Source organism: Rhinichthys klamathensis, unplaced genomic scaffold, assembly GCF_029890125.1.
Source record: "Rhinichthys klamathensis goyatoka isolate OS25496 unplaced genomic scaffold, OSU_Roscu_1.1 h1tg000230l_1, whole genome shotgun sequence".
In the NCBI taxonomy this organism is placed as follows: domain Eukaryota; kingdom Metazoa; phylum Chordata; class Actinopteri; order Cypriniformes; family Leuciscidae; genus Rhinichthys; species Rhinichthys klamathensis.
In genome coordinates, this window is record NW_026606754.1 from 1,799,619 (window position 1) to 1,825,542 (window position 25,924).

General features: G+C 42.0%; 1 protein-coding gene across 1 annotated transcript; it reads left to right on the top strand.

The window, feature by feature from the left end:
- Positions 1-288: 288 nt before the first annotated feature.
- LOC130099515 (E3 SUMO-protein ligase ZBED1-like) lies at positions 289-1,980 on the top strand. The gene is made up of 3 exons (XM_056265227.1): positions 289-414; positions 494-1,556; positions 1,651-1,980. The coding sequence occupies exons 1-3, from the start codon at positions 289-291 to the stop codon at positions 1,971-1,973; spliced, it is 1,512 nt and encodes a 503-aa protein (XP_056121202.1). The 3' UTR covers positions 1,974-1,980.
- Positions 1,981-25,924: the final 23,944 nt, after the last annotated feature.

Sequence of the window (25,924 nt, forward strand, 5' to 3'; positions counted from 1 at the left end):
TATCATAACATCACATAATCCTCACCATATCCCTGTATAATCACAATGTGTATTATCTGCATGTTGAAGGTGAAATGTTTGCTGTGCCATAAAGAGCTGACTTACAGCAACAACACCTCTTCAATGCTTAGGCATTATCGTGCAATGCATGAGGATGCACAACCTGCTGCAAACAGACCAGCCACTAGTCAAAGTAATATTTAATCTTAATTTTTTTATTATGTAAATAATGTGTTAGGCTCCTACAATACACCAGCATTGTACTGTGTTATAGATTACAGAAAGAAAATGGTGGATGAGGCTTTGGTCAACATGGTCATCAAAGACTCCCAACCCTTTTCTGTTGTGGATGACGTGGGGTTTAGGGAGCTTGTGCATGTGCTGGATCCATCCTATGTTCTCCCAACAAGAAAGGTATGTATGTGAATAGACTAAAGTAGTTTATTGTTATAAAGTCAGAATGAATAGTAACAATTAATATTTTCATTCTCAGGCTTTGAAGTCCATGGTTGACACCCGGTATGAGGAGGCTAAGGAGAAGGCCAAAGAAAAATTGGACAATGTTGTTGCTGTTAGCCTTACGTCCGACATGTGGACGTCCATCAACATGGAGGCTTACCTGGCTGTGACTTGTCATTTTATTGATGCCAATGACCAGCTTGGGACAATCTTGCTTGGGGTGCAACATTTCCCAAACACCCATACGGCAGACAACTTGGCTATTGCCCATACCATGGCCATGGAGGAGTGGGGCATAAAGGATAAGGTGAGGTGCCTTGTCACGGATGCTGCTGCCAATATGATTGCCTGTGTGAGGGCATTGAATATTAGGCATGCGATATGCATTGCACATGCATTGAATTTAATTGTCAAGAAGTCTTTCGATGATGTGCCAGGCTTAAATGAGCTTCGCACCAAATGTAGGAAGCTTGTAACCTACTTCAGGACCAGCACAACAGGAAAAGAAAGACTGGCCCAAGTGCAGGTGCAGATGGGGAGGCCTGCTCTGAAAATGATTATTGAGGTGGACACTAGATGGAACAGCACTTACAGCATGCTGGAAAGGCTCTATGACCTGAGAGAGCCAGTGGGGGCAGCTCTAGCCTCTTTGAGGACAGATGTAAGCCCTCCTACTTCATTGGAGTATGAAACAATGAAGGATGCTCTCGACCTACTGGCCCCATTCCACCAGGCCACAGTAGAGCTTTCTGCAGAAAAAAGAGTGTCTGCTTCAAAGGTTATTCCCCTAATGAAGATGCTGAACCACACAATAGTAAGAAAATCCGAGGGCTTAACATCAAATATGGCAAGGCAGCTGGCTGACAACCTTGTCCGTCGCGTCAGAGAGCATGCATTACAAATGGAATCCATTAGTGTGATGACGATGCCTACATTGCTGGACCCTAGGTTCAAAAAACTAGGGTTCCTAAGTCCAGGGAAGCTCCAAGAAGCCATTACAAGACTAAAGTCAGAATGTGCCAATGTTATCAGAAATTCTGAAACAACACCCCCAGCTCAAGTACCTGCCTCACAAGCTGGGCCATCTACAACCTGTGGTAAGTAGTCTATGTCTTATGTGAATTTTCACATTTGTAATGTCATGTAATGTGAACCATTGAGAAGTGAGTGTTTTCCCTTGTATAATTATAGGTGACCTTTGGCATCTACTGGACAGCACAGTGGATAACAGCAGACGGAGCTCCAGTGTGACCGCAGATGCTACTATTGAGGTGGACCGTTATTTGTCAGAGACAAATCTGGCAAGGACTGAGGATCCGCTGGGTTATTGGAACAAACAGAAGCTCCAACATCCCAATTTATATAAGCTGGCACTTACGTTCTTATGTTGTCCGGCATCATCGGTGCCCTGTGAAAGGGTGTTTTCTAAGGCTGGAGAGGTGGTTTCCAAAAAGAGAAACCGCCTCAATCCAAATACTGTAAAAAAACTTTTGTTTTTAAATAAAAATCAGTAAAAATGTTCCCATCCCTGTTGCAGTTTGCTGTTCCACTCCCAGTTCCATAAGCACTACATAATTGTACTCCCAGTTCCATAATCACTACACTATTGCACTCAGTCAGCACTGCACTCAGTGATTTCTTGACACTCATTTGGGGCATTCACTGTCATCACTAACCCAAAGAACTACTGAATACAAAGTTATGTGTGTGTGAGTTGTGTGTGCATAGGTAAACACAAGCAGAGTAAAAAACTTTATTTAATACACAGGCAATAGAAAAAGGGTGTGCCCACACCATGACAATTTGGTTGCTCAGGATGAATAGATTTGTGTGCGATACATTGCTTTGCACAGCAGGTGTCACTAGGGAGCACACTGTTTCATGAGGCTTCAGGTAAACGAACCTTTTGGTGAACCAATGGGCTGGAAAGCCTCAGTGGTTCAGGAAGCCTCATTTGGCCATCACTACTGCTAGCAGGACTGGAACTAGAGACTCAGGAGAAAAGACAGACAGGACCAATGGCAGAACTAAAGCACTAACAAACTTCTACAAATAAAACACAATAGACTTAGGTAACAAGAAACTAGTTAAGTAGCACAGATGTAAACAGTAGCACAACATTCAACGAACTGGCAACACATGAGGGAAAGAGCACACACATAAAGGGAGTTAACAAGAGTAACAGGTGAGAACACTTAGACAAGGAACAGGTGAACACACTCACGTAAATGAGGACTGAAACAAGGGAGCAGAGAACATGAGGAACAGGTGACAACACTCAGACAAACGAGGACTCAACTAGACAAGAGGGCGTGGTACAGGGAAACAAGGAGGCAGGAACAGAGGAGCACATGGCCAACACAAACACAACCATATGTTCAAGCACAACACAAACATAGAGACATGAAACATAGACAACATAGACAAAGCTGCCAGAGCAAGACCCTGACAGTCAGCTGTATGCTAAGACACAAATAACCCTTTTTAGAAGCAGAATGTCAAATAGATAAGATATTGCCAATTTATATTAATCATCGTTCTAGAGCAATTATGGATTACACCTTATTTTTGTTACAGTGTAATTATTAATTTAAGAATTTAGTCATATTAATTAAAGGCACATTATGTAAAGTTTTTGTTCAACATTAACTAAATTTAAATTCATAATTAATCCTCCTTTTAAATCGTGTTTTTTTGTTTTACCCTGATTCATAAGCCTAATAAGTGTTTATATTTTAGACGTGACGGGACCGTTTTCATGGAGAAAAACCGCACATACGTCACTCGCCCGTGTGTGTCTCATCATATCCGTAAATAGAGTAAAGTTGATCGGGCTGCTTTGACGTGCATGTGTGTGTGTGTGTGGAACAGAGGAGAGTCTGCTGGAGTAAAGCCAGCGGCTGAGCCCGCAACCATGTCACCCTGTAGCCCAAGACTGGTTGCCCACTGAAGCTGAGCAGGGTTGAGTTTGGTCAGTACCTGGATGGGGGACTCCTGAGAAAACCAGGTTGCTGCTGGAAGAGGTGTTAGTGAGGCCACTAGGGGGCGCTGGTCACCCTGTGGTCTGTGTGGGTCCTAACGCCCCAGTGTAGTGATGGGGACACTACACTGTAACAAGCACCGTCCTTCGGATGAGACGTAAAAGTCGTAAAAGGTCCTGACTCTCTGTGGTCACAAAAAAAAACAAGGATGTCTCGAAACGAGTAGGGGTGTAACCCCGGCATCCTGGCCACGTTTGCCCAGTGGCCTCTGTCCATCATGGCCTCCTAATCATCCCCATATACTGATTGGCTTCATCACTCTGTCTCCTCTCCACCAGTAAGCTGGTGTGTGGTGGGCGTTCTGGCGCAATATGGCTCCCGTCGCATCATCCAGGTGGATGCTGCACATTGGTGGTGGTTGAGGAGATTCCCCCTTCCATGTAAAGCGCTTTGAGTGCAGAGAAAAGCGCTTTATAAATGTAATGAATTATTATTATTATTATTAAAAGAGAACGAGACAGAGCTGGTAATAGAACAAGAATCAACATCAGCTTGGCTTTAGGAGACGGAGAGAATTGAGGGGTTTGAAGTCTTGTAAAATCAAGGTGGAGACGATGTGTTTTATTGAACAGAGAAACTGTCATATGTGTCTCTTACAGAGTTCACTGTAAAGCTTTATGTATTGTAAAGATCATTCCATTATGGTTGTTGTGCTGGAGTTTATTCTCAAGGAAGTATTGTGTTTATTAATGTGTAAAACTACAGTAACGTCTTCAGCTAGTCAGTTCTCTTTCTAACATTCGTTCGGTATCTCACTATGGGAACGCCTCTGGGCGTGTCCGATCGCGGAAGCACCAATTACACCACGTCTGCCAACTATGGCAGACCAATCGCTGCAGCGATCAGGGAGTCCCGGCTCCCTGTATATAAACGCAGCTACCTGCCGTTTCGTCATTCTCGCTCTCTTCCCCGTGGAAGATTTCGGAAGCTGTCCTCAGCAGACTTTGGGAATTATTTGCTTAACAGTTTTCAGACGGAGCCGACAGGTAACGTCCCAAACGCTATATTTCCTTAGGTCGTTGAGTGACTTCGTCACTTAAGAGTACGATAACTAACGTGTCAAGACGAGTTTTCTTGCTCTTAAGTCCTCTATCTTTTTCCAAGTTTTTCTGGGCGCTTACCACGCACCAAAAGGACAAGGAAAACGACAGCTCTCTAATCGCAGCACAGCTCCGTACCAGTTGTCACGTTGGGTAAGAACTCACCGTACGAAGAGAGTGCTAGCCCCATCATGGCCACTGCGATAGAACCGGAGAGCCCTGGAGGGAAAGGTCGCCCTCCACATCCGTGTGCTTGTGGAATGTGGATTTCTGCTAAGGATGCACACGGCCTCTGCATCTCCTGTCTGGGCGCTAAACACGCGCAGGCAGCGCTGTCCAACCCCGAGGGATGCCCGCACTGTGCTACGTTCTCGATTAAGACCCGAGAAAGAAGGCTCCGCGTGGCAGTCGGTGGAAAATCGGACCCATGCCTCTCTGCTCAACCCAGAGAGGAACCCATGGACTGTCCCCGGACCACCACCTCATGGGCAGAGATGATGGAGAAGGTTTCTCCCGTCCTTCCCCCGCTGTTCGATGATCCGTTAGCGGGTGAGGAAGATGACGATGATGAAGTGTTGTCGAACATCCTCGAGGACGACGACGGCGAAGATGCCATTCTTCCCCCGAACCAGTCCAAGCCGCCGAGTGCACAGGATGAGAGTTCACCCTCCCCTGTACAGACGGATTCGGATCTAATCGAGGTCTGTCGCAGGGCCGCGGCTAGATTATCGATCGACTGGCCATCCCAACAGACAGGTCAAGGGGCTGAAAGAGACCTGTACGATGGAAAGAGACTTCCGTCACGTCTCCCGCCAGCAAGGCAGTTCATTCCGGCCGTCCCGGCCTGTGTGACGGAGATGAAGAAGTTTTGGGACAAGCCTTTTTCTCATCGAGTGCCCGTCAAGGGTTTCTCGAGGCTTGATGTTCAGGGAATGGAGGATCTAGGGATGGCGGATCCTCCCCCGGTGGAAACTTCAGTGGCAAATCACTTGCACCCGGGCCGCAGGGCGGCGCTCTCTTCAACCGGAGCGTCGCTGCCAGGGAAAACAGAGCGCTTCGCCGCCTCTGTTTTTCAGAAGATCTATAAATCAACTGCACTGTCCGTCCGTGCTTTGAACGCGACGTCCCTCCTAACAGCCTATCAAGCGGAGCTTTTAGAGGAGATGGGTCGTCAGCTGGATTCCGGATCTCCCAACCCAGTGCTCTGGGAGGAGATATGCGTCATCGCAGATTTGAACCTGCGCACGTCCCGCGGAGCAGTTCAAAGTTGCGGACGGAGTATGGGCTTAGCAGTAGTGGGTGAGAGATCGCTGTGGCTGGGCTTGTCAGGGCTCTCTGACAAAGAGAAGGCAGAGTTTCTGGATGCTCCGATAGATCCAAAAGCCATGTTCGGCGCGACAGTAACGGCGATGCGGCAGCAGTGTGACCTGCGAAAGAAGGAGGGAGAAGCTTTCCAGGTCTGTCTCCCCAGAAAGCCGGCGGCTCGGCCTTATCACCCGAACCGGTCGAATTTCAGACCGTCAGGCAGAGGAGGGCACCCAGATTATCAGCCTTCCCGCTCTGCCCCACCACAACAGCCGAGCAACACGGCCCCACAACCTAAACCAGGTTTCGTTAGACCTAAACAGTCTTTCGAGGCCGCAGCAGCGAAACACCGATCGCCCGCCCCCCAGGGGAACAAGAAGAGGCGGTCGACCTGATACGTCAGTTCTGCATCAGGAAGGGTTGGGAGACAGCACCCAGGGTTTCTCTGTCCCATCCCTTCAGAACAATTCCTCTCTCCCTCCCGCGGGGAAAAGGAGAAGGTTTTCAGAGGTGAAAAGTGTTTGTGTGGACAGTTCAGAGTCCAATGTGTGCGGGAATGTGGCCACCGTTCTGCGAGTGCCCCCCAAGAGATCATCTCCCCCTCCACCTTCGAGGTCTGTTACAGGGGAAGAAGGTCTAACGTTCACAAGCAGTTGTTTAAAAATAAATTTTCCTCTGACGCATCCAGGTCTAAGACCGAGGGCGCAGAATGTGAAAAAAAGAGAAAAAGTTCACAAGAGAATAAAACAATCACAAATAAAGACCAATATAACTCCGTCACTGGAGCGGTCTTCCCCCCCTCTGCCGCTAGAGTGTGCTGCGGCACCTCTAGTGAGCGAAGACGGGAAGGGCCCACTCGCTGCTCAGACGGTGAACTGGCGCGCATGCGCAGTTCATCCCTGGGTATTAACCACTGTAGAGAGGGGATACAGGCTTCAATTCGCTGTAAAACCTCCTCTGTTCAACGGAGTGGTAATTTCAGTGGCCAAAGGGGAAGCAGCTCTGGTTTTAGAGGAAGAAATAACCTCTTTAATGAGAAAGGGAGTTATAAGAGTGATTCCAACGGAAGAGAGCCACAAGGGTTTCTACTCCCGTTATTTTGTGATTCCCAAGAGAGGGGGAGGTCTCCGTCCCATTCTGGATTTACGGGTCCTCAACAGACACCTGAGAAAATACAAATTCAAAATGCTGTCTATCAGAACGTTGTGTCAAAATATTCGGCAAGGAGACTGGTTCACCTCGGTGGATGTCCAGGACGCATATTTTCACATAGATATTTTTCCTGCGCACAGGAAATATCTGAGGTTCGCCTATCAGGGCACAGCATACGAGTACACGAGAATACCTTTTGGCCTAGCTTTAGCGCCTCGAGTATTCAGCAAATGTGTAGAAGGAGCCCTGACTCCGTTGAGGAGATCAGGGATCAGAATTTCGTCATATCTGGACGATCTGCTTATCTGCGCGCCGTGCCGACGGCAGGCAGAGAGCGATACACACACACTAATGACGCATCTGGAGAGATTAGGTTTCAAGATAAACCAAGCGAAGAGTTGTCTATCTCCTTCTCAGGAAATTGTCTACCTGGGTCTCAGGTTGAATTCTGTGACGTTTCGAGCGTTCCTATCAGAGGATCGCATCAATACTTTTCACAGCTGCCTCGCTCTTTTCCAACGAGGGAGATCAGTCTCTTTCAGGATGTGTCTTCGGCTACTAGGTCTGATGGCCTCAACTGTGTCAGTGGTTCCCCTGGGGCTGTTACGTATGAGAGATTTTCAGAACTGGACAGCGTCACAGGGCATCCGCCCCGAGAGCCGCCTCAGCCGCAGAGTGCGCGTCTCACCGGAATGCACGAGCGCTCTCTGTCATTGGAGAGTTCCGTCTTTTCTCAGGACAGGATGCCCTCTGGGTCCGATCGTACTGAGAAAAGTGGTGACGACGGATGCATCGCTCACAAGCTGGGGCGCAGTGCTCGAGGGCAGGACAGTGAGAGGAGTTTGGTCTCCCGCACTAAGAGAAAAGCACATAAATTTTCTAGAGCTACTGACAGTGTTTCTAGCTCTGAGACATTTCGTGCATTTTCTAAAGGATCATCACGTATTGGTCAGGACAGACAATACGACGGTGATAGCCTACATAAATCGGCAGGGAGGAGTGCGTTCTCAGACGCTTCACATGGTAGCGAAGAAACTAATTATGTGGAGCAACAGGACCTTCCTGTCTTTACGCGCGACGCATGTCCCGGGGATAATGAACAGGGGAGCGGATCTATTGTCCAGAGGGAATCCCCTGTACGGGGAGTGGCGACTCCACCCCCAGGTGATCCTCATGTTGTGGCAGAGATTCGGCCAGGCTGCCGTAGATCTCTACGCATCGCGCGAAGACGCACAATGTCCCCTGTTCTTCTCTCTGGTCGGCGACGATGCACCATTGGGTGTGGATGCGCTAGCCCACGAGTGGCCAGACGTGTTACTGTACGCGTTCCCTCCGTTAAGCTTGATCGAGCCGACACTACGGAGGGTTCGGGAGCGCGGACATGTGTTAATTCTGATCGCGCCGTACTGGCCCGGGAGACTGTGGGTTGCGGAGATTGCGCAACTGCTCTACGACCAGCCTTGGCAGTTACCAACACGCAGGGATCTCCTCTCACAAGCACGGGGAGAAATATTCCATCCCTCCCCTCAGAAGTTAGCTCTCTGGGCCTGGCCCGTGAGAGGTTGAATCTGTGTGCAGCCGGATTACCTCCAAGGGTTATTGAGACGATTCAGAACGCGAGGGCGGCCTCGACTCGTTCTTTATATAACCTAAAATGGAGAGTCTTTGAGGAATGGTGTGCAGATAAGAACATTGTCCCGTTCTTGTGCTCTGTTTCAGATGTGCTGTGTTTTCTTCAAAACCTCCTGGATAAAGGCAGAGCTTTTTCCACGGTGAAGGTTTATCTGTCCGCCATATCGGCATGTCATGTAGGCATCGATTCGGCTACCATGGGTCAACACCCTCTAGTCTGTCGTTTTATGAAAGGTGCACGTAGGTTACACCCAGTATCAAAGACGCTGGTCCCGCCATGGGATTTGTCTGTGGTCCTGAGCGCGCTCTCAAAAGCCCCGTTCGAGCCCATTGATAGCATTGCCTTAAAGCTCCTCGCTTTAAAAACGGCTCTGTTACTTGCTCTTACAACAGCAAAGAGAGTGAGTGAACTACAGGCGTTATCAGTTCACCCTTCATGTATGAAGTTCGCTCCGGGTGGTCAAAGAGCTTATTTCAGAACTAACCCGGCGTTCGTGCCCAAAGTATATGATCACGCGGATACCGTAAGAGCAGTGGATTTGCCAGCTTTTCATCCTCCTCCTTTTTCTTCTCCAGAAGAGGAGAGGTTACACTGTTTATGTCCGGTTCGCACGCTGTACAGTTATGTACAGAGAACCCACTCATTGCGTAAGAGCAACCAGCTATTTGTCTCATGGGCTGACTCTTACAAGGGAAAACCTATTTCCCGTCAACGCCTTTCTCATTGGGTGGTGGAGGCTATTGGTTTATGTTACAGAAGCATGAATATGGAGCCACCAGTAGGGCTAAGAGCGCATTCTACTAGGGGGATGGCTACATCCTGGGCTCTATTCAAGGGTATTTCTATTCAAGAAATTTGCGCGGCGGCCAGCTGGTCCTCTCCGCACACATTTATCCGTTTTTATAGACTGGATGTTACGGAACCCTCTCTGGCACACTCAGTTTTGGGAGTAAGTAGTCAGGAGGAGGTTTAGATGGTTTCAATAAGGGGGCACCTGTCCCCATATCATTCTGTTTTTCTTCCGTCTGGGATCATGATTCAGTATTATTATATCCCCTCTTCTTCAGTCTGCTTCGTCAGCATATCGGCAATACGGGAGTTGTCTATATCCCATAGTGAGATACCGAACGAATGTTAGAAAGAGAACGATAGGTTACTGACGTAACCCCGGTTCTCTGATAACATGAAGTGAGGTATCTCACAACATTGCCCTCCTTGCCTTTTCGCACGGAGAAGAGATATGCGGAGAATGACGAAACGGCAGGTAGCTGCGTTTATATACAGGGAGCCGGGACTCCCTGATCGCTGCAGCGATTGGTCTGCCATAGTTGGCAGACGTGGTGTAATTGGTGCTTCCGCGATCGGACACGCCCAGAGGCGTTCCCATAGTGAGATACCTCACTTCATGTTATCAGAGAACCGGGGTTACGTCAGTAACCTATCGCTTTAAATCCTTTTCATCTAATCTGGTTATTTCTCTTAAGCCTAGTAGTGAATGTTTTATGAGCAGGAGGATAATCTCTCTCTCTCTCTCTCTTTAGTTATGATAAAGAATCATATTCATCTGCAGAGTCACACAGAGCCGAAGCACAACCAAAACAATGTTCTTCCGCAAAATGCATGCAAGTAAATAAGAAAGTAAACTCTATTTCTATAGCACCTTTCACAGACAAGAAGGGTCACAAAGTGCTTCACAAAATTAAAAACAACACACATAACATACAAATCCATATGGCTAGTTAGATGCTTGTTTAAAAAGATGTGTCTTAAGGTGTTTTCTAAAAGTTTCCACAGAGTCCAAAGCTCTCAAGGCTAATGGAAGAGAGTTCCAGAGCCTTGGAGCCACCACACAGAAAGCACGATCACCTCTTGTTTTAAAACGTGTTCTGGGAACAGTTAAAAGGTCTTGGCCTGAAGACCTCAAAGAGCGACCAGAAGTGTGTGTGTGCAATATATCCTGGATGTAAGAGGGAGCTTGACCATGCAAGGCTCTGTAAGTAATGGTTAAAATTTTAAACTGCACTCTAAAACTGATTGGAAGCCAATGAAGAGCCTTAAGCACAGGTGTGATATGTGATATGTGGTCTTGCAGCTGCATTCTGTACAACTTGCAGTTTGTCCATGGAGGATTTGTTTAAAAAAGTGTACATTGCAATAATCCAGACGAGAGGAAATAAAAGCATGAACAAGCATCTTCATCTCTTTTTTAGAAACCATAGATCTAATCGTAGCGATGTTCCTTAGCATGCAGTTTTATTTAATCGCAAGAGAGCCAAAAGTTACAAAGTGTGCCTTTAACAACGTGTATTTGGTATAGGGAACGGATAGGGTTTGGTTTAGGGTTAGTGGCATGTAATTATGCATAGTTTACTTTTATTATTACAGTAAGTACATGCAAGGACCAATGACACTGTAAATTAGTCTTACCCAATTATCATATAAAAAGGTATCCACACAACATTATAATATATGCTGTATTTTAAATGTATTCATTGGTCCATAATTTAACTATGCAGTTTTCCAACAAAGTACCAGATGCAATGCTATTGTCAATATAATCACGGAAATAAGAGTGTTGTTAGGCAGGACACGGAGTAGCCTCTCCTAACGTATTGCTTAAAAAATAAATATAAAACTGCATTCATTTTTCATCTGTTCAGGAACCATCAGCTCGGAGAAGCTGACATGACGCTGAGGGAGGGAAACAAGGTGCATACTCATTTGATAAAGCATATGTCTTGTGCCAGTGTGTGCATGTGTATTAAGACATGGGTCGTTTAACTTGCTTTCCTCTGAGGTGTTTGTTTTTTGACTGAGGGTTGTAGGAAGCTCGAAACTGAATCAGCAGGGACTCTAGAACCTTTAACCATACCGTCTGCCTTTGACTGATTTTTAATTTTATCTATGAAACAAAGCCCGATTATAAATGCTGACAAAATAGCCAGCTGAATACATCACTCACTGCAGTTTCCTGTCTTATTTTTTCATGTGGGTAAAAGTTTGGGCACATTATGTTGTATGACACTATGGGCCCTATCATACACCCGGTGCAATGCAGTATGGCAAGCCGTTTTAACTTTTTTATTTATTTCCAGGATATGAATTGTTGATATCAAAAATGTAAATGTTGATATCTGTAATTGTATTTCCACTAGTGAAATGCCACCATAGGCTGCCATTCAAAATCAATTGTTGATATCAAGAATTGATTTCTTACTAGTAGAAATATATTTTTTGATATCAATAATTACTTTGTTACTAGTAAAAATGCAAATTCCTGATATCAATAATTCAATTGTCACTGGTTGAAATGTTTATTCTTGATATCAACAATTGAATTGCTACTAGTAAAAATGTATTTATGATATCAATAATATTTCAGATATCTAAAATGGCTTTCTTACGAGTAACAATCACATTCATGATATCAGAAATTAACATTGTCACTAGTGAAAATTGAATTATTCATATAAAAAATGAACATTGTTACTAGTAGCAATTCAATTGTTGATATCAAGAATAGACATTTGGTAACACTTTACTTGAAGGGGTGTACATAAGACTGACATGACACCTTCATAACTATGACATGACATATGTCATGAATATGAAGTAGGGTTTATGCATGTTTATGACAACTGTCATTAAGTGTCTTTCGCTCAATAATGACATTTTGAATGCAAATATGACATTGTTTAAGATGTCTTTGTTATGACACCTTGACATAAACCATAACATCATAACCTGTCAGTGTCTTTGTCATGACAACTTGACATTAAATTAAGTTAAACTGTCATGTGGTTGGTTTTGACATTGGCTGTCATAAGGCCATTATAACTGTGTCATGAATATTTTTCGTGACCTCAACTACAGTGGTACAAATTGAATTTGTCATTAAACAGTTATAATGGCTTCATGACAGCCAATGTCAAAACCAACCACCTGACAGTTTAATGTAATGTTAACCAATAAAGCTAAGTGGTTTCTTAAGTTCGATAATTAATCTGCTATGTCATGTTTTTGACAGGTTGTGTTGTCTTAGTAATGTCAAGTTGTCATGACAAAGACACTGACAGGTTATGATGTATTGGTTTATGTCAAGGTGTCATAACAAAGACATCTCAAACAATGTCATATTTGCATTAAAAATGTCATAATTGAGCGATTGACACTTAATGACAGTTGTCACAAACATGCATAAAACTTCCTTCATATTCATGACATGTGTCATGTCATGATTATGAAGGTGTCATGTTAGTCTTATGCACACCCCTTCAAGTAAAGTGTTACCAGACATTACAACTAGTGACAATTGAATTCTTGATATCAAAAATAAAGGTTTTTACTAGTAAGAATTGTATTTCTGATACGTGAAATTGGAACTTCAACTAGTAAGAAATCAATTCTTAATATCAACAATTGATTTTGAATGGCAGCCTATGGTGACATTTCACTAGTGAAAATACAATTACAGATATCAAGGATTGTAGTTTTTACTAGCTGCAATTCAATTGTTCATATCAAGAATTATCATTTTAAGTAGTGAAAATGTAAATGTTGATATCAAGGATTCATATCCTGGAAATGAATAAAAGTTAAAACGGCTTGCCATAATGCAGTTCCAGGCGCGACGTGTGTTTTGCTAGCTTCAGCCCGACGCAATTATCATTTTCACGTCCTGCGCCACGCTGTTTAAATAGCAAATGCATTTGCGCCCGTCTGTGTGCCATGGGCTGCTGGTCTGAGAACGAGTGTGTGTTCAGGCGCATTGATAGTGCGTTGCTATTTTGAGGAACTGAAATAGACTGAGCCATTGACCAACTGAAACCGGGTCTAAAGTCAATGGCGCAGTATTTTTTCTTTTGTTATTTAAAGAGCACGTTAGTAATATGAGCCTATAGGCGGGTCCACAACAAGGGTACACTCTGCTTATTACACACACAGGGACGCACAGCAGAACACAAACATGCCAAATATAAAAAATAAAAGGATTACAATGTAAAAGATTATTATTGTGTACATAAAGATATGGTGGAATCCGGCTTGTCCCGTAGATGGTCTGCTTTAACCTCGCGCACGAGCAGATCCGTTTGCGCTCTCGAGACGCGTTCAGTTTTCCACTTGCAAATTCCTCCATGTAAATAGCGAATCCGTCGTGGTGCGAGCGCAACTGTCTTTTAAAGGGAATGGGAGATGAGACTCTGATTGTTTTTTTGCACATTACACCCAAAACACACCCATTACTCAGAATAGGGACAACCCTTTTTAGACCACGCGCCAAACATGTTTCCTGTCGTTAAACTAGCAAAAGAGGATTCGAGCACGCCCTAAGTGCACTTGCGCTTTAGACCATGCGCTTAGATCCTTAAAATAGGGCCCTCTGTGTGTTACATTATGTTATAAGACACTATACACAAATGTATATATCCAGGCAAATATGGGTTTGGGCTCAAGTTTAGGATAATTATTTGTACCTCAGAGCAGATCTCATCCTGCAGAGTCTCTGCTGTTATATTTGTGCTCAGTTTGACTTTGAAAAAAATCTCTGCATATCAGCTTTTTTACAACACTTGTTGTGGAAATAGCAGCAATCACACTGATCCAAAGAAAAACAACAACTCTAAAAGGTCTCCATCAAAGCGCAATCCACGCGCGGCATTGCAATTGAGGTGAATTCCCATTTATATCAATTGAACAGCATTTCCAGCAGCCGACAGAACTTTTAAAGAGGACAGTAAAGATACACAAGCAAAGATGCCGCGTGGACCGAATACGGAATAGCTGCTTCTACCAATCTCCTTCTCGCCTTCTGCAGCACCACAGGCCCGATGAGACCAGTTCAGATAAAAAGCCCTTCAATTAGCGGGAGAAATATTGATTGCGGTGCTTTTCATGTGGCTATTGTTAAGCGAGACACGTTTCTCTGGGCCGAGCAGATACAGGCGTGATGCATTTCTGAAGATCAGCCCAGGCATCACAGTGCCCTCATAAGAAATAAGTCATTGATAAACAGCTGTCATGGCTAAATGTGGAGGAATGCTGATTGGTAGTTAGTCTTTTCACTTTCACAAATAAAGTGTTCAATTACAAACAGATCTTTTGCTGTTTTTGTTTTAATAAGACAGTCATACAGTGGTATTGTTCTAGGCAAGTGAAGGACTTAAACGTGAAATCAAGTGGCAGATTTCTTCAATAAGAAAAGGTTACGGCAATATTATGAAAGAAACGAATGTTCAAAAAGTAATTAGATTTACTAATAATGATCACAAGAATAAAAACCACAATAAACAATTACTGCTCATTCGTTTATTAGCCAGAAGGCAGTTGCTAAACAACTCTGTGCATTAAAGGTGCTCTATGGAAGAATTTGGTGAATAAAAATGAACAAAATCCCATTATTGCCACAGATATGCCTGCTTGCTCATATTTCTCAACATATTTTTCAGATATACAGTATGCCTTGTAGGTCTTTCTTCTCATTGTTCGTAATTCCATTCCAAAATGAATTTTCAGTTTATTAATATTGTGTAATACTTTCCACTATTTGCCTGACGTCTTTTAGACATGAATTTGCTATTGCTATCCTGCTAACAGTGTGACGCTCTCACATAACGGAAGGAAAGTGTGACGGTACACATGCGGCCCTCTTTAATCACGGCTATCTGAACACGGGCCTGTTTTGTGGTGGGCGGGCGGGCGGTCAGGATGGCCGACAGCAGTGACTTTGTGCTAGAGGTTTAATAAATGACAAAGGAGACAGTAAAGATCCGCTCGTGTCAGTGGGGATATGCACCTCATTACTCCTATCAAGAGCCCAGGCTGACCCCTGTGGCTCGTCCCTTGCCTGCTGCCTCTCATCTGAGCTCCCTGTCCCCTCCTCTCTTCCTCACCCTCTCCATTTGTCCATTCCCTCCACGCTTGCCTCTGTGTATTAAACAAGATGAATCTCTCTGATCTCCGAAGAGGCCTCAGATCCTGACAGATTACAGGAGGGCCACTCAGTCTGGCCCTTCATTTTTTTTTTTTTTTTTTTTGGCTTTCTCCAAATAAATGTCAGCTGTGGTCTTTTTTTCCAGATGTCTGATAGTGTCTGATGATAAAATACCCTTTCATTTCTTCATACCTATTTGTGATATTTGCATTCACCTGGCGTTTCACATTTATTATTTTACCAAGCTGACCACTTTAGAAACCTGCGTGTGGATAATTCCATCTGTGAAATTATTTGGATAGCACACTTTGTAAAACCCATGCTGGGCAACGATTAATCGCATCCAAAATAAAAGCTTTTTGTTTACTGTGTGTGTACTGTGTATAAGTATTTTGTATATATAAATACACATGCATATATATATTTAAGAAAAATGTGTTATTTAGATATTTAATATTTATATAAATTTTGTATATTTATATACAGTATATACATGCAAAGGCTATGTGTGTATTTATATATACAAAATAATTATAAACAGTACACACACATATAAACACAAACTTATATTTGGGATGCGATTAATCGTTGCCAAGCAATATTTTGTTTGTTAATTGACGTTAAAGGGATAGTTCACTTTGAAATTAATTTTTGGTATGTTTTAGCTTACCTCAAGGGCATCCAAGATGTAGGTGTCTTTGTTTCCACAGTATTTTCAATTTTGATATTTTTAGGTCAAACCGTTCTTGTCTGTCAGTCATATAATGCAGGTCTATGGTCACCACCTCAAAGAGCATGCACAGAGAAGTCCAAATTAAACATGACTTAATGACTCGTAAATGTAAGTACACATTGATGGCCTAAGACACGAAACGAGCGGTTTGTGTGAGAAAACGAACAGTATTTATATCGTTTTTACCTCTTGTAACGCACAGACCGAAGCGCCCGCACCCTCAGATCACTTGGACGTGGCTGTGTTTACAAGAGGAAAAAACGATATAAATACTGTTCGTTTTCTCACACAAACCGCTCGTTTCGTGTCTTAGGCCATCAATGTGTACTTACATTTACGAGTCATTAAGTCATGTTTAATTTGGCCTTCTCTGTGCATGCTCTTTGAGGTGGTGACCATAGACCTGCATTATATGACTGACGGTTTGACCTAAAAATATCAAAATTGAAACTACTGCGGAAACAAAGACACTTACATCTTGGATGCCCTTGAGGTAAGCTAAAACATACCACAAATTAATTTCAAAGTGAACTATCCCTTTAATAGCATATTGATGAGCTTTTAAACTTGGAGAAATGTAGCTTTCCCATTCATATGAATGCCAGTTGCTTGGCTGGCGCATGACCCTCTGGTAATACTTGACCTGCATTCTGCCATCTTTCCTCAAGGGCACATACACTTTTGAACCAATCAGCCGTAATTGTCATGTGACTAATCGCTTTAACGCAGGAGGAAAATTACATCATGGCAATCCTCACTGGCAGATGGCATCACAAGAATGACCTCAGCTCAAAGCCCTTCACCCTTCACTGAAAAATCAAATAAAAGGAATGGCTAATGGCTAATCAGAAACATATTCTACATCGACCACGCCAGTACATCATAAACAAGCCTAAAAGACTCTTGGGGATTAAAGCATTATGTGTTGACTCTCTTGCAGCTCCCTGTTTAAACTACTTTGAGGTGGCCAATATGACCAAAATCTTTACCTATAAATCCTTTTCAACCAAAAGCTTCCCCACGGTCCTACTTTAAATTAGCTGTCTTTAACTATGTACTTACTTTTAAATGTATAAATAAAGCACGTCCCACTGCCTGTTGATTGGCATTTGTGAAATGTCCTTTGTTATTGTGAAAAAATCTTGAAAATTGTGCTTTGGAAATACACGATTGGTCAAATATAGGTGTCATTTTGAAAAAAAGCACATATTATTGTGAAAAAATTGAAATTTAAACAGTTATAGTGTGTGAAAGGGGATATTGTGAAATATATTAAAAGAATAAATGTTGTGTTTTCATGGAATTTTACTAAATAAATAGATACATGTATTTATTTAATTAATTAAATTATTTAATAATTATTTACTTATTTTTGTTTTATTGAATTCATTATTTATTGAATTATTTCATTTTGAGTAATTTGTTCCTAGTCTTAAGCGGTTGTCCACGCAGAAATGCTTTATTGCGTTGGAAAAAAAGAGACGTGGGCAGTGGAATGAGAAAATGTTTTGCTTTTTTCTCATTCCACTGCCCACGTCTCTTTTTAGACGTGAGTTGAACTTTTTTTTTTAACTTGAGTGCCTCATGTTTAGAATGCTTTTTCATGGGTGAGACGCTGCGAAAGACACGAGACACGAGTTCACTGTGCACATTCAGGACATGGAAGTTCATTTTTGAGCATTTCCAAAGAGGTTTCTCAAACAAACCTTGTTTCCCATTGTGCGGCCAAACAAATATGCTGGCACCAACTCAAACCATTGAAAGCGGCTGACGTTTTTTTATTATTATTATTTGCCTAGGAATTCTTGGGATCTTCCCTATATCAATGATTTCCTGGGATGAAAGGCATTCACAGATTGGAGTAAATGTGTCCTATTAGATCATTTCCATTAGCTAAAGTAAGAAGAGGCTGCTGAGCGTCAGCAAAGATTTCTGAAGTCCACAGATTCCAATTATAGATCTTTTCTGTTCTCTGGTTTTATCTATTTTTCCTGTGTATTCAACTTTGAAGTGCACACAGCTATTTTCACAACTGAATTACAAAGTAAACAAACACTCCCCATATTCCATTCATTAAAAGGCAAAGCTTCAGCAGCATCAGCAAATTAACACTTCTGATATATATATGTGCAGCATATCACAGAATAACACGCAGTAAAGTCCATTATGAGGAACACATTTAGGGGGAAAAAACAAAATATCAAATTTAGTAAACCACACATTTGTGTTATAACCAGTGTATCGCTGTACCGGTAATGCTGAAATTCATCTTGAATTGCCAGTGAGCACAATATTATCCAGGAGGTATCTCATAATGAAGCAGTGTGCACTCCGATTTCTAAATTCTGATCAGCTTCTGCATTCTTCCATCCAGTGCGGAGCCTTCTTCTGATGGCCGGTGTATAGAGGACGCCACAGCAGGGGGGGGGGGTATTTTACACAACCTGATTTGCATAAAAAAATTCAGGTCTCTCATGGGATTTTTCAACACAATGACCAATCACCTCTCACCAGCAATTTAAAGAGGCAGACGTGATTGTCGAAGAAACTGTGACACATTATTCCACACAAGGTTTCAGCTGTAGAAGTTTTTATTTTTTTTGCTGACATTTTGAAAGGTATTACAAAGAAAACTGCTCTATTTTTTTTTTATGATAAACAAATAGTATGAAATAATAGACCTACGTAAGACATTTTTTACAGCATATACACTCACCTAAAGGATTATTAGGAAAACCTGTTCGATTTCTCATTAATGCAATTATATAATCAACCAATCACATGGCAGTTGCTTCAATGCATTTAGGGGTGTGGTCCTGGTCAAGACAATCTCCTGAACTCCAAACTGAATGTCAGAATGGGAAAGAAAGGTGATTTAAGCAATTTTGAGCGTGGCATGGTTGTTGGTGCCAGACGGGCCGGTCTGAGTATTTCACAATCTGCTCAGTTACTGGGATTTTCACGCACAACCATTTCTAGGGTTTACAAAGAATGGTGTGAAAAGGGAAAAACATCCAGTATGCGGCAGTCCTGTGGGCGAAAATGCCTTGTTGATGCTAGAGGTCAGAGGAGAATGGGCCGACTGATTCAAGCTGATAGAAGAGCAACTTTGACTGAAATAACCACTCGTTACAACCGAGGTATGCAGCAAAGCATTTGTGAAGCCACAACACGCACAACCTTGAGGCGGATGGGCTACAACAGCAGAAGACCCCACCGGGTACCACTCATCTCCAATACAAATAGGAAAAAGAGGCTACAATTTGCAAGAGCTCACCAAAATTAGACAGTTGAAGACTGGAAAAATGTTGCCTGGTCTGATGACTCTCGATTTCTGTTGAGACATTCAGATGGTAGAGTCAGAATTTGGTGTGAACAGAATGAGAACATGGATCCATCATCCCTTGTTACCACTGTGCAGGCTGGTGGTGGTGGTGTAATGGTGTGGGGGATGTTTTCTTGGCACACTTTAGGCCCCTTAGTGCCAATTGGGCATCGTTTAAATGCCACGGCCTACCTGAGCATTGTTTCTGACCATGTCCATCCCTTTATGGCCACCATGTACCCATCCTCTGATGGCTACTTCCAGCAGGATAATGCACCATGTCACAAAGCCCGAATCATTTCAAATTGGTTTCTTGAACATGACAATGAGTTCACTGTACTAAAATGGCCCCCACAGTCACCAGATCTCAACCCAATAGAGCATCTTTGGGATGTGGTGGAACGGGAGCTTCGTACCCTGGATGTGCATCCCACAAATCTCCATCAACTGCAAGATGCTATCCTATCAATATGGGCCAACATTTCTAAAGAATGCTTTCAGCACCTTGTTGAATCAATGCCACGTAGAATTAAGGCAGTTCTGAAGGTGAAAGGGGGACAAACACAGTATTAGTATGGTGTTCCTAATAATCCTTTAGGTGAGTGTATATTCAGCACATGTATATTTATTTTATTATGCAGGTGGGTTAATGTATCCTTTATTGTTTGATTATTCAGTCTTTGGTCATTATTCTATTTAAAAGTTGTTAGTTTTCTTCCAGCTCACTGCCTCACAGTCAATGATGTACAAGTTTCTTGCAGTCCTGTCTAGACAGACAGTCCAATATGTGTGAAGCGACGGCACAGTTAAATGCAGTGCTATCCCAACATAGTCCTGAAATGAAGCTGTTTAAATGACTCTGGTGGTACATGGCACCTTTCCATTTTCAATCTCAATCCCAAACCTTGAGGATGTTTGTGTTTGTGGATAGAGAGCTGAACAGAGAATTGATATTAAATCTTTTCTCATTTACATTTATCTCTTCTTTTGTCCTTCACCTTTTGTTCTACGTTCAGTTGCGGTCCATGCAGCGCTGAACACTAGATAGAGATATGATAGTCTAGAGAGAATTGAGAAGACCTGTGGAACAGAAGGATGACTAAGACTAGAATAAGCAGTCGTTAACCAAACAACGAGAGAGAAAACTGGTAAGAAAAATTATAATCTGTCCTAAAATCTGTCAGTCTATCTGTTGTTTCAAGCTGTGCCCAAGTAGTTCCACATTTCAAAATATATATGAAAAAAATAAAAATGTAAAACATGTATTATATTCAGGGCCGCAATAAGAGCTCACTGGGCCCCGGGGCTATGAGCTCTGCAGGGCCCCCCCACCACCACTTTAGGTCACCAACTACATGAGCTAAAAGTTCTATCATTATACGAGTCATTTTATTCATCTATGATATACTTCACAGTTAAGTTATATTACTTTTAATATGATTTTTTATCATATCAAAATTTTATGCCACTCAAATTTCATAATTCTTGTGACCAATTTCAATATCACAAAAAATAATAGTAGCTTAAGAAAAGAATCTCAAGCTTACTGATGACAAGAGTCACAAATAACAATAGAACAAAGGCACATAAGAAATCGACCTACTTGAAAAACTTAAAGCACTGAATAATATTATATTGTATAAAGTAATCAAATAAATAATACATAGTTTTCACTATAAATTTAACATTCATTCTTATTAATTTTACAAAAGTGATTCAGTCAAGGGCAGTAAATAACTGTATTTCTAATGTTTGATTAACATTATTGCACAAATGGCGACAGCAGCTTTATTAGCAGCTTCTGTCACTTTAAGACCTCAGGGTCGGAACTCAAGTCCGCTGTGCAAAACCGCCTCAAGTTCACCATGGTCTCAAAACCAAAATGAATTATCTCCCGCTGCTTACTGTGCCTGAGCAGTTTAAAATAATTTGTATCCAAACCACAATGTTTAAAAACGCGTTTAAATTATAAACTTGTATCATGATGGCGCAGGAAAATGTGCATATTTCTACCGGATATATTATCGCCAGCCCTTTAGGCGAAAATAGAGTTTGATCAAACACAAAAAGCATCATACATCCATCAAGTTAATAATCAAACTTACCGAAAATTTGTGGGGTCGATGATGACGCATGTGTTTTAAGAATAGAATGAAGTGAAGAGTGGATGCGATTGATTGGTTGATGCGTATATTCTAATAAGGCGCAGGCAGCCATCTATAGGCCTACGTGCAGCAGCAGGTAGATCGTTCACAAGTTAAATATAGAATAAATGTATTTGTTATATCAAATTAAAACGTGACGTTTCAATTCACCATTCCTTGCTGCCCACGGGGGTTTGATTGACAGGCGAACTGGCCAATCATAACGCTGAATACGCAATTTTGTCCGACAACAAAGCTGTCAGTAGATTAACGTCGGTGGACTTGAACTTGAAAACGGTATTGTTTAAATGACAATATTTGAAAGTTGAGACTTTGTTTCATATCAACAGCAAGCTGCTCTGAACTCTCTCTCTCGTAGTCACTCGGTGTAACGTTAGTCTTTGCCCCGCGATGTATTTTTCACTGCGTGAGTGAGAACATGATGTGCGTGACTCGTGAGAGCCGCCTGGCTTGTCACACAGTAACTAAAAAAGGCGGGTCTTTGCGATAATGATTCCATGATAATGCAGGGAATATACGGCAAAGCGCCACTAAATAACAGGGCTAATTTGTGGGGGGCGTTGCGTGGTAAGGCTTTGGCAATCAGATGGCTAGTAGTATCTACTCCACAGCCAATCACGGGCCCCCTCCTTGCTCGGGCCCCGGGGCTTTAGCCCCGCCTAGCCCTATTGTTAATGCGGCCGTGATTATATTATGTTATGTAATATCAATCTCCAATCCATCTATGTTTTGGTGGACAGTGTTGGGGGTTACCCATAACAAGCAAACCGAGTTACGTAATCAGATTACTTTTTTCAAGTAACTAAAGTAAAACATTACTTTTAAAATTACAAAAAGAGTTACTTTTTTAAATAAGTAACGCAGGTTACTTTGTTTTCCCATGTACTGACTGACAGCTCTCCTGTCCCCATGTAGAGAGGAATCGTAATTGCATGATGGTTATTGTAGTTCTAGACTAAATGTGAGCATTTACTCATCTCACTTGCACAAAAACAGTTTAGGTGTTCCTCGAAATGAATAAAAAGAGTGAAATGCAAACTCAGATTATAACACAAACCTGCTATAATTAAATATGTTTAGTGAACTCTCAAAAGAGTTCTTGCAACATCTCCATTCACTTGAACTGTCTTATGTGTCCGTTCATGTGTCCGTCTCCTACTGCTATAAGTTCATTTGAACATTTATTGGCTCCAGTTCACACTGATGCAGTGATCATCCCAAAGTGGTAAAGCTGTCAGCACACATTTCGGTCTGCGTTGGCCTACTTTTATGTTTCCGAATTGATTTTGAATTCCTTTTACATGGTTTTTCGAGTCTTGACAGGTTCTGCACTGCCAAGCATGGAATAAATGTTACAGAACTGCAGCCATAGCAGCCTTCTGACAGGGCCATGATTGTAAAAAACAAGAAAATAAAGGACTGAATTATGTTGTAAGCTGTTTATTGACATAACAGCACAAATTATATTTTGCTCTATGATAATGCGGCAGTATTTTATCATCCCCAACGCAACAGCCTTTGCAGCGTCAATTACATCAGTGTGAAACGCCTCCAAAGGTCAGCCCTGCCAGTGGTGTGGAGTTAATTGGTTCAATGTGCTGCAGACCCTTCCTTGTTTCCTTCTGCGTTCTGGATCTGCTGTCCTCTTTCTGATGAGTCACCCACACTGCAGTGTGTAGGAACAGACCACAGGGTGAGGCTCATATTATAGAGCCTACATAACAACTACTGCTGTTGGAAAGAAAAAGTTGGAATCGTGTGAAATGTGTCTGTAGGAAAGAGAAAGACAAACAGCATATCTTTAATATGTCAGTGGTGAGACAGCAGAGAGACAGCCAAAGTCTCAATTTACTCTTTATTTAAAGGAATAATTCACCAAAAAGTACATTTTCCGTCATCGTTCACTCGCCCTTGTCTCACTACAAACCCATATAGCTTTCTGCCTGCCTCACAAAAGATGTTGAGCAGAATGTTCACACATACAATGAAAGCATACAGTGAGGAGGCTGTTATGTTCCAAAAAGAATCATAAAAGTAGATCACATGACGATATGTCACATTTCCAGAAGCCATGTGATGGTTGTGTGTGAGAACCAGAATGAAAAATCTTCCTCTCCAGGATAGCTCTTAAAGGGACAGTTTTTTTTTTGTTAATAATGTGTCAAATGTATTTTTGCCATTCAATGAAAGTCAATAGGGTCCAAAAACCAGGTTGGGATTGAATGAATTATGACACAGTTTGGATGACAAACCTGGAACTCCAAACTCCAGACTTTTGTCCTGAAAAAGGCCACAACACACGTCTTCTTTCGGGTTTCAGAAGAGATCCCATTTTTGCCGTCTTTTATGTCTCCAAACAAATTTTAGGAAGAAAAACATCTGAGACTAAAATAATACTTGAACAAAACATGATTCCATTAAGCCTCCCGAGCTCTGAAAGAGCAACCCCTGTAATATAAATATAATGTTCTTCTGGGGCTTAGCAACATGTGTTTGTCAAATTACGTACAAAATAGCATGCGGTAAAACACACACGTACATAAACACACAATGACGACAAAAGGGCATACGGGCTGTGTAAACCCTGGCGTTCAGAGTTCATGTTACGACAACATACTCTCAAGCTGAGGAGAAAGCGTAGCGTTGGCCTACATGTTGTTTACAACCCGAGTCTCTCATCTCTAATTATGGAATAGGAAACTTCATCTTCAGCATCTGTGGGAGGACAGCAGTCTCTTCATGCATCAGAGCGCCGTCTCCCTCCCAGCCTAACCCAATATTGGCTCAAATGTGGATTTGAGAGCCGCTGTAAACAGTGAAACGCTTGACGAGGCCACTTCCTATTTCACAGATATGGCTTTCCAAATCCACAGCAAAACAATCTACATTGTGAAAATTGTATTTCCTTATAGCTGAGCACTAGCAATTGATGATGGATAGAAAGCGGTTTGTCTTTTATCTTTGTGAAAGTGCAGTTTATTTTAAGTGCAAGACCCATTAAAGGATTTAAGAGTAATGTATTCTGATGTAGAATGTCCTCAAAGTGCTGGTAGTAACAATGTATTTTAAAGAAGAGATTGTTATTATTTTGGTTTATCGTAAGCATTACGGTCAATAATGTATTTGAGGGTGAACATCTATCAATTGTGTGAATTTGTATTTACATGTCTCGGACTAGAGGCTGGATAATCTTTAAAGCGTCTTTAAATTAATTTCTATTAAGCTCAAATTAAAATGCAAATTACCTCCAGAATGAAACATTAAAAGGACAGATAACACATTTTACTGTACCGTGAGTGCTTCAAATCCAACATTAAAACAAACTTCTCTTTCTCTAGCAAATTGCAGAGTATTTTGTCATTTTAATTTAATTGTCTTTTATTTCATTCATATTCCTTTGATTGACACGTTTTTTAATCTTGCTTTCTGTATTCAAAAAACATAAACTATAAAGCTTCTATTTCCTGAGAAAGTTAAAACAATTGTTCATCTGAAAATTAAAATTCTGCCACATTGACTCATCCTTGTCATTGTAACATGTGAGCAGAGAGAGAGAATCCAGATGCAAGCACCAGTTTATTTGAGAAACACAAACACAGATAATCCTTTCCAAGAACAAGAGAATAATCCACACAGAACACAGGGAACACCAAGAACACACATACAAGAGCAATGACCAACAAACAACTGAATAATAGGGGTTTAAATAGACTGGTGAACAAGGGGCTGATAAGGGATAGGTGCGTGACAGTCATTCCAAAACGACGTAGTTTCCAATGGAACACACACACACACACACACACACAAAAAGAAATGAAATGAAATAAAATTGATTTCAAAATTGATTGCAGAAAATCTGCAGGGATTTAATGCACTAAAAAGATTGAAAAAAAGCCCTCAGAGCAACATTGTCAAATTTATGACAAGGGGCTGTTTACACAACACCGTTTTCAACTTAAAATTTAAAACTTTTTTTGCGTTTTGGGTGTTCGTTTACACGACAGAAGCGTTTTAAGTGCCTGAAAATGCAAACTTTTGAAAACGGGTCTCCGCGTAAACAACAAAAACGTGAATCTCTGAAGATGATGACACCATGCACATGCGTATTACGTGTTTAACTATAGTGTTTCATCGCCAACT

Excerpts from the sequence above, each read along its gene's own strand:
- LOC130099515 (XM_056265227.1), top strand. The coding sequence starts at position 289 with ATGGTGGATGAGGCTTTGGTCAACATGGTCATCAAAGACTCCCAACCC. Across the intron at positions 415-493 it reads ATGTTCTCCCAACAAGAAAG|GCTTTGAAGTCCATGGTTGA; the intron begins GTATGTATGTGA and ends TTTCATTCTCAG. Across the intron at positions 1,557-1,650 it reads TGGGCCATCTACAACCTGTG|GTGACCTTTGGCATCTACTG; the intron begins GTAAGTAGTCTA and ends GTATAATTATAG.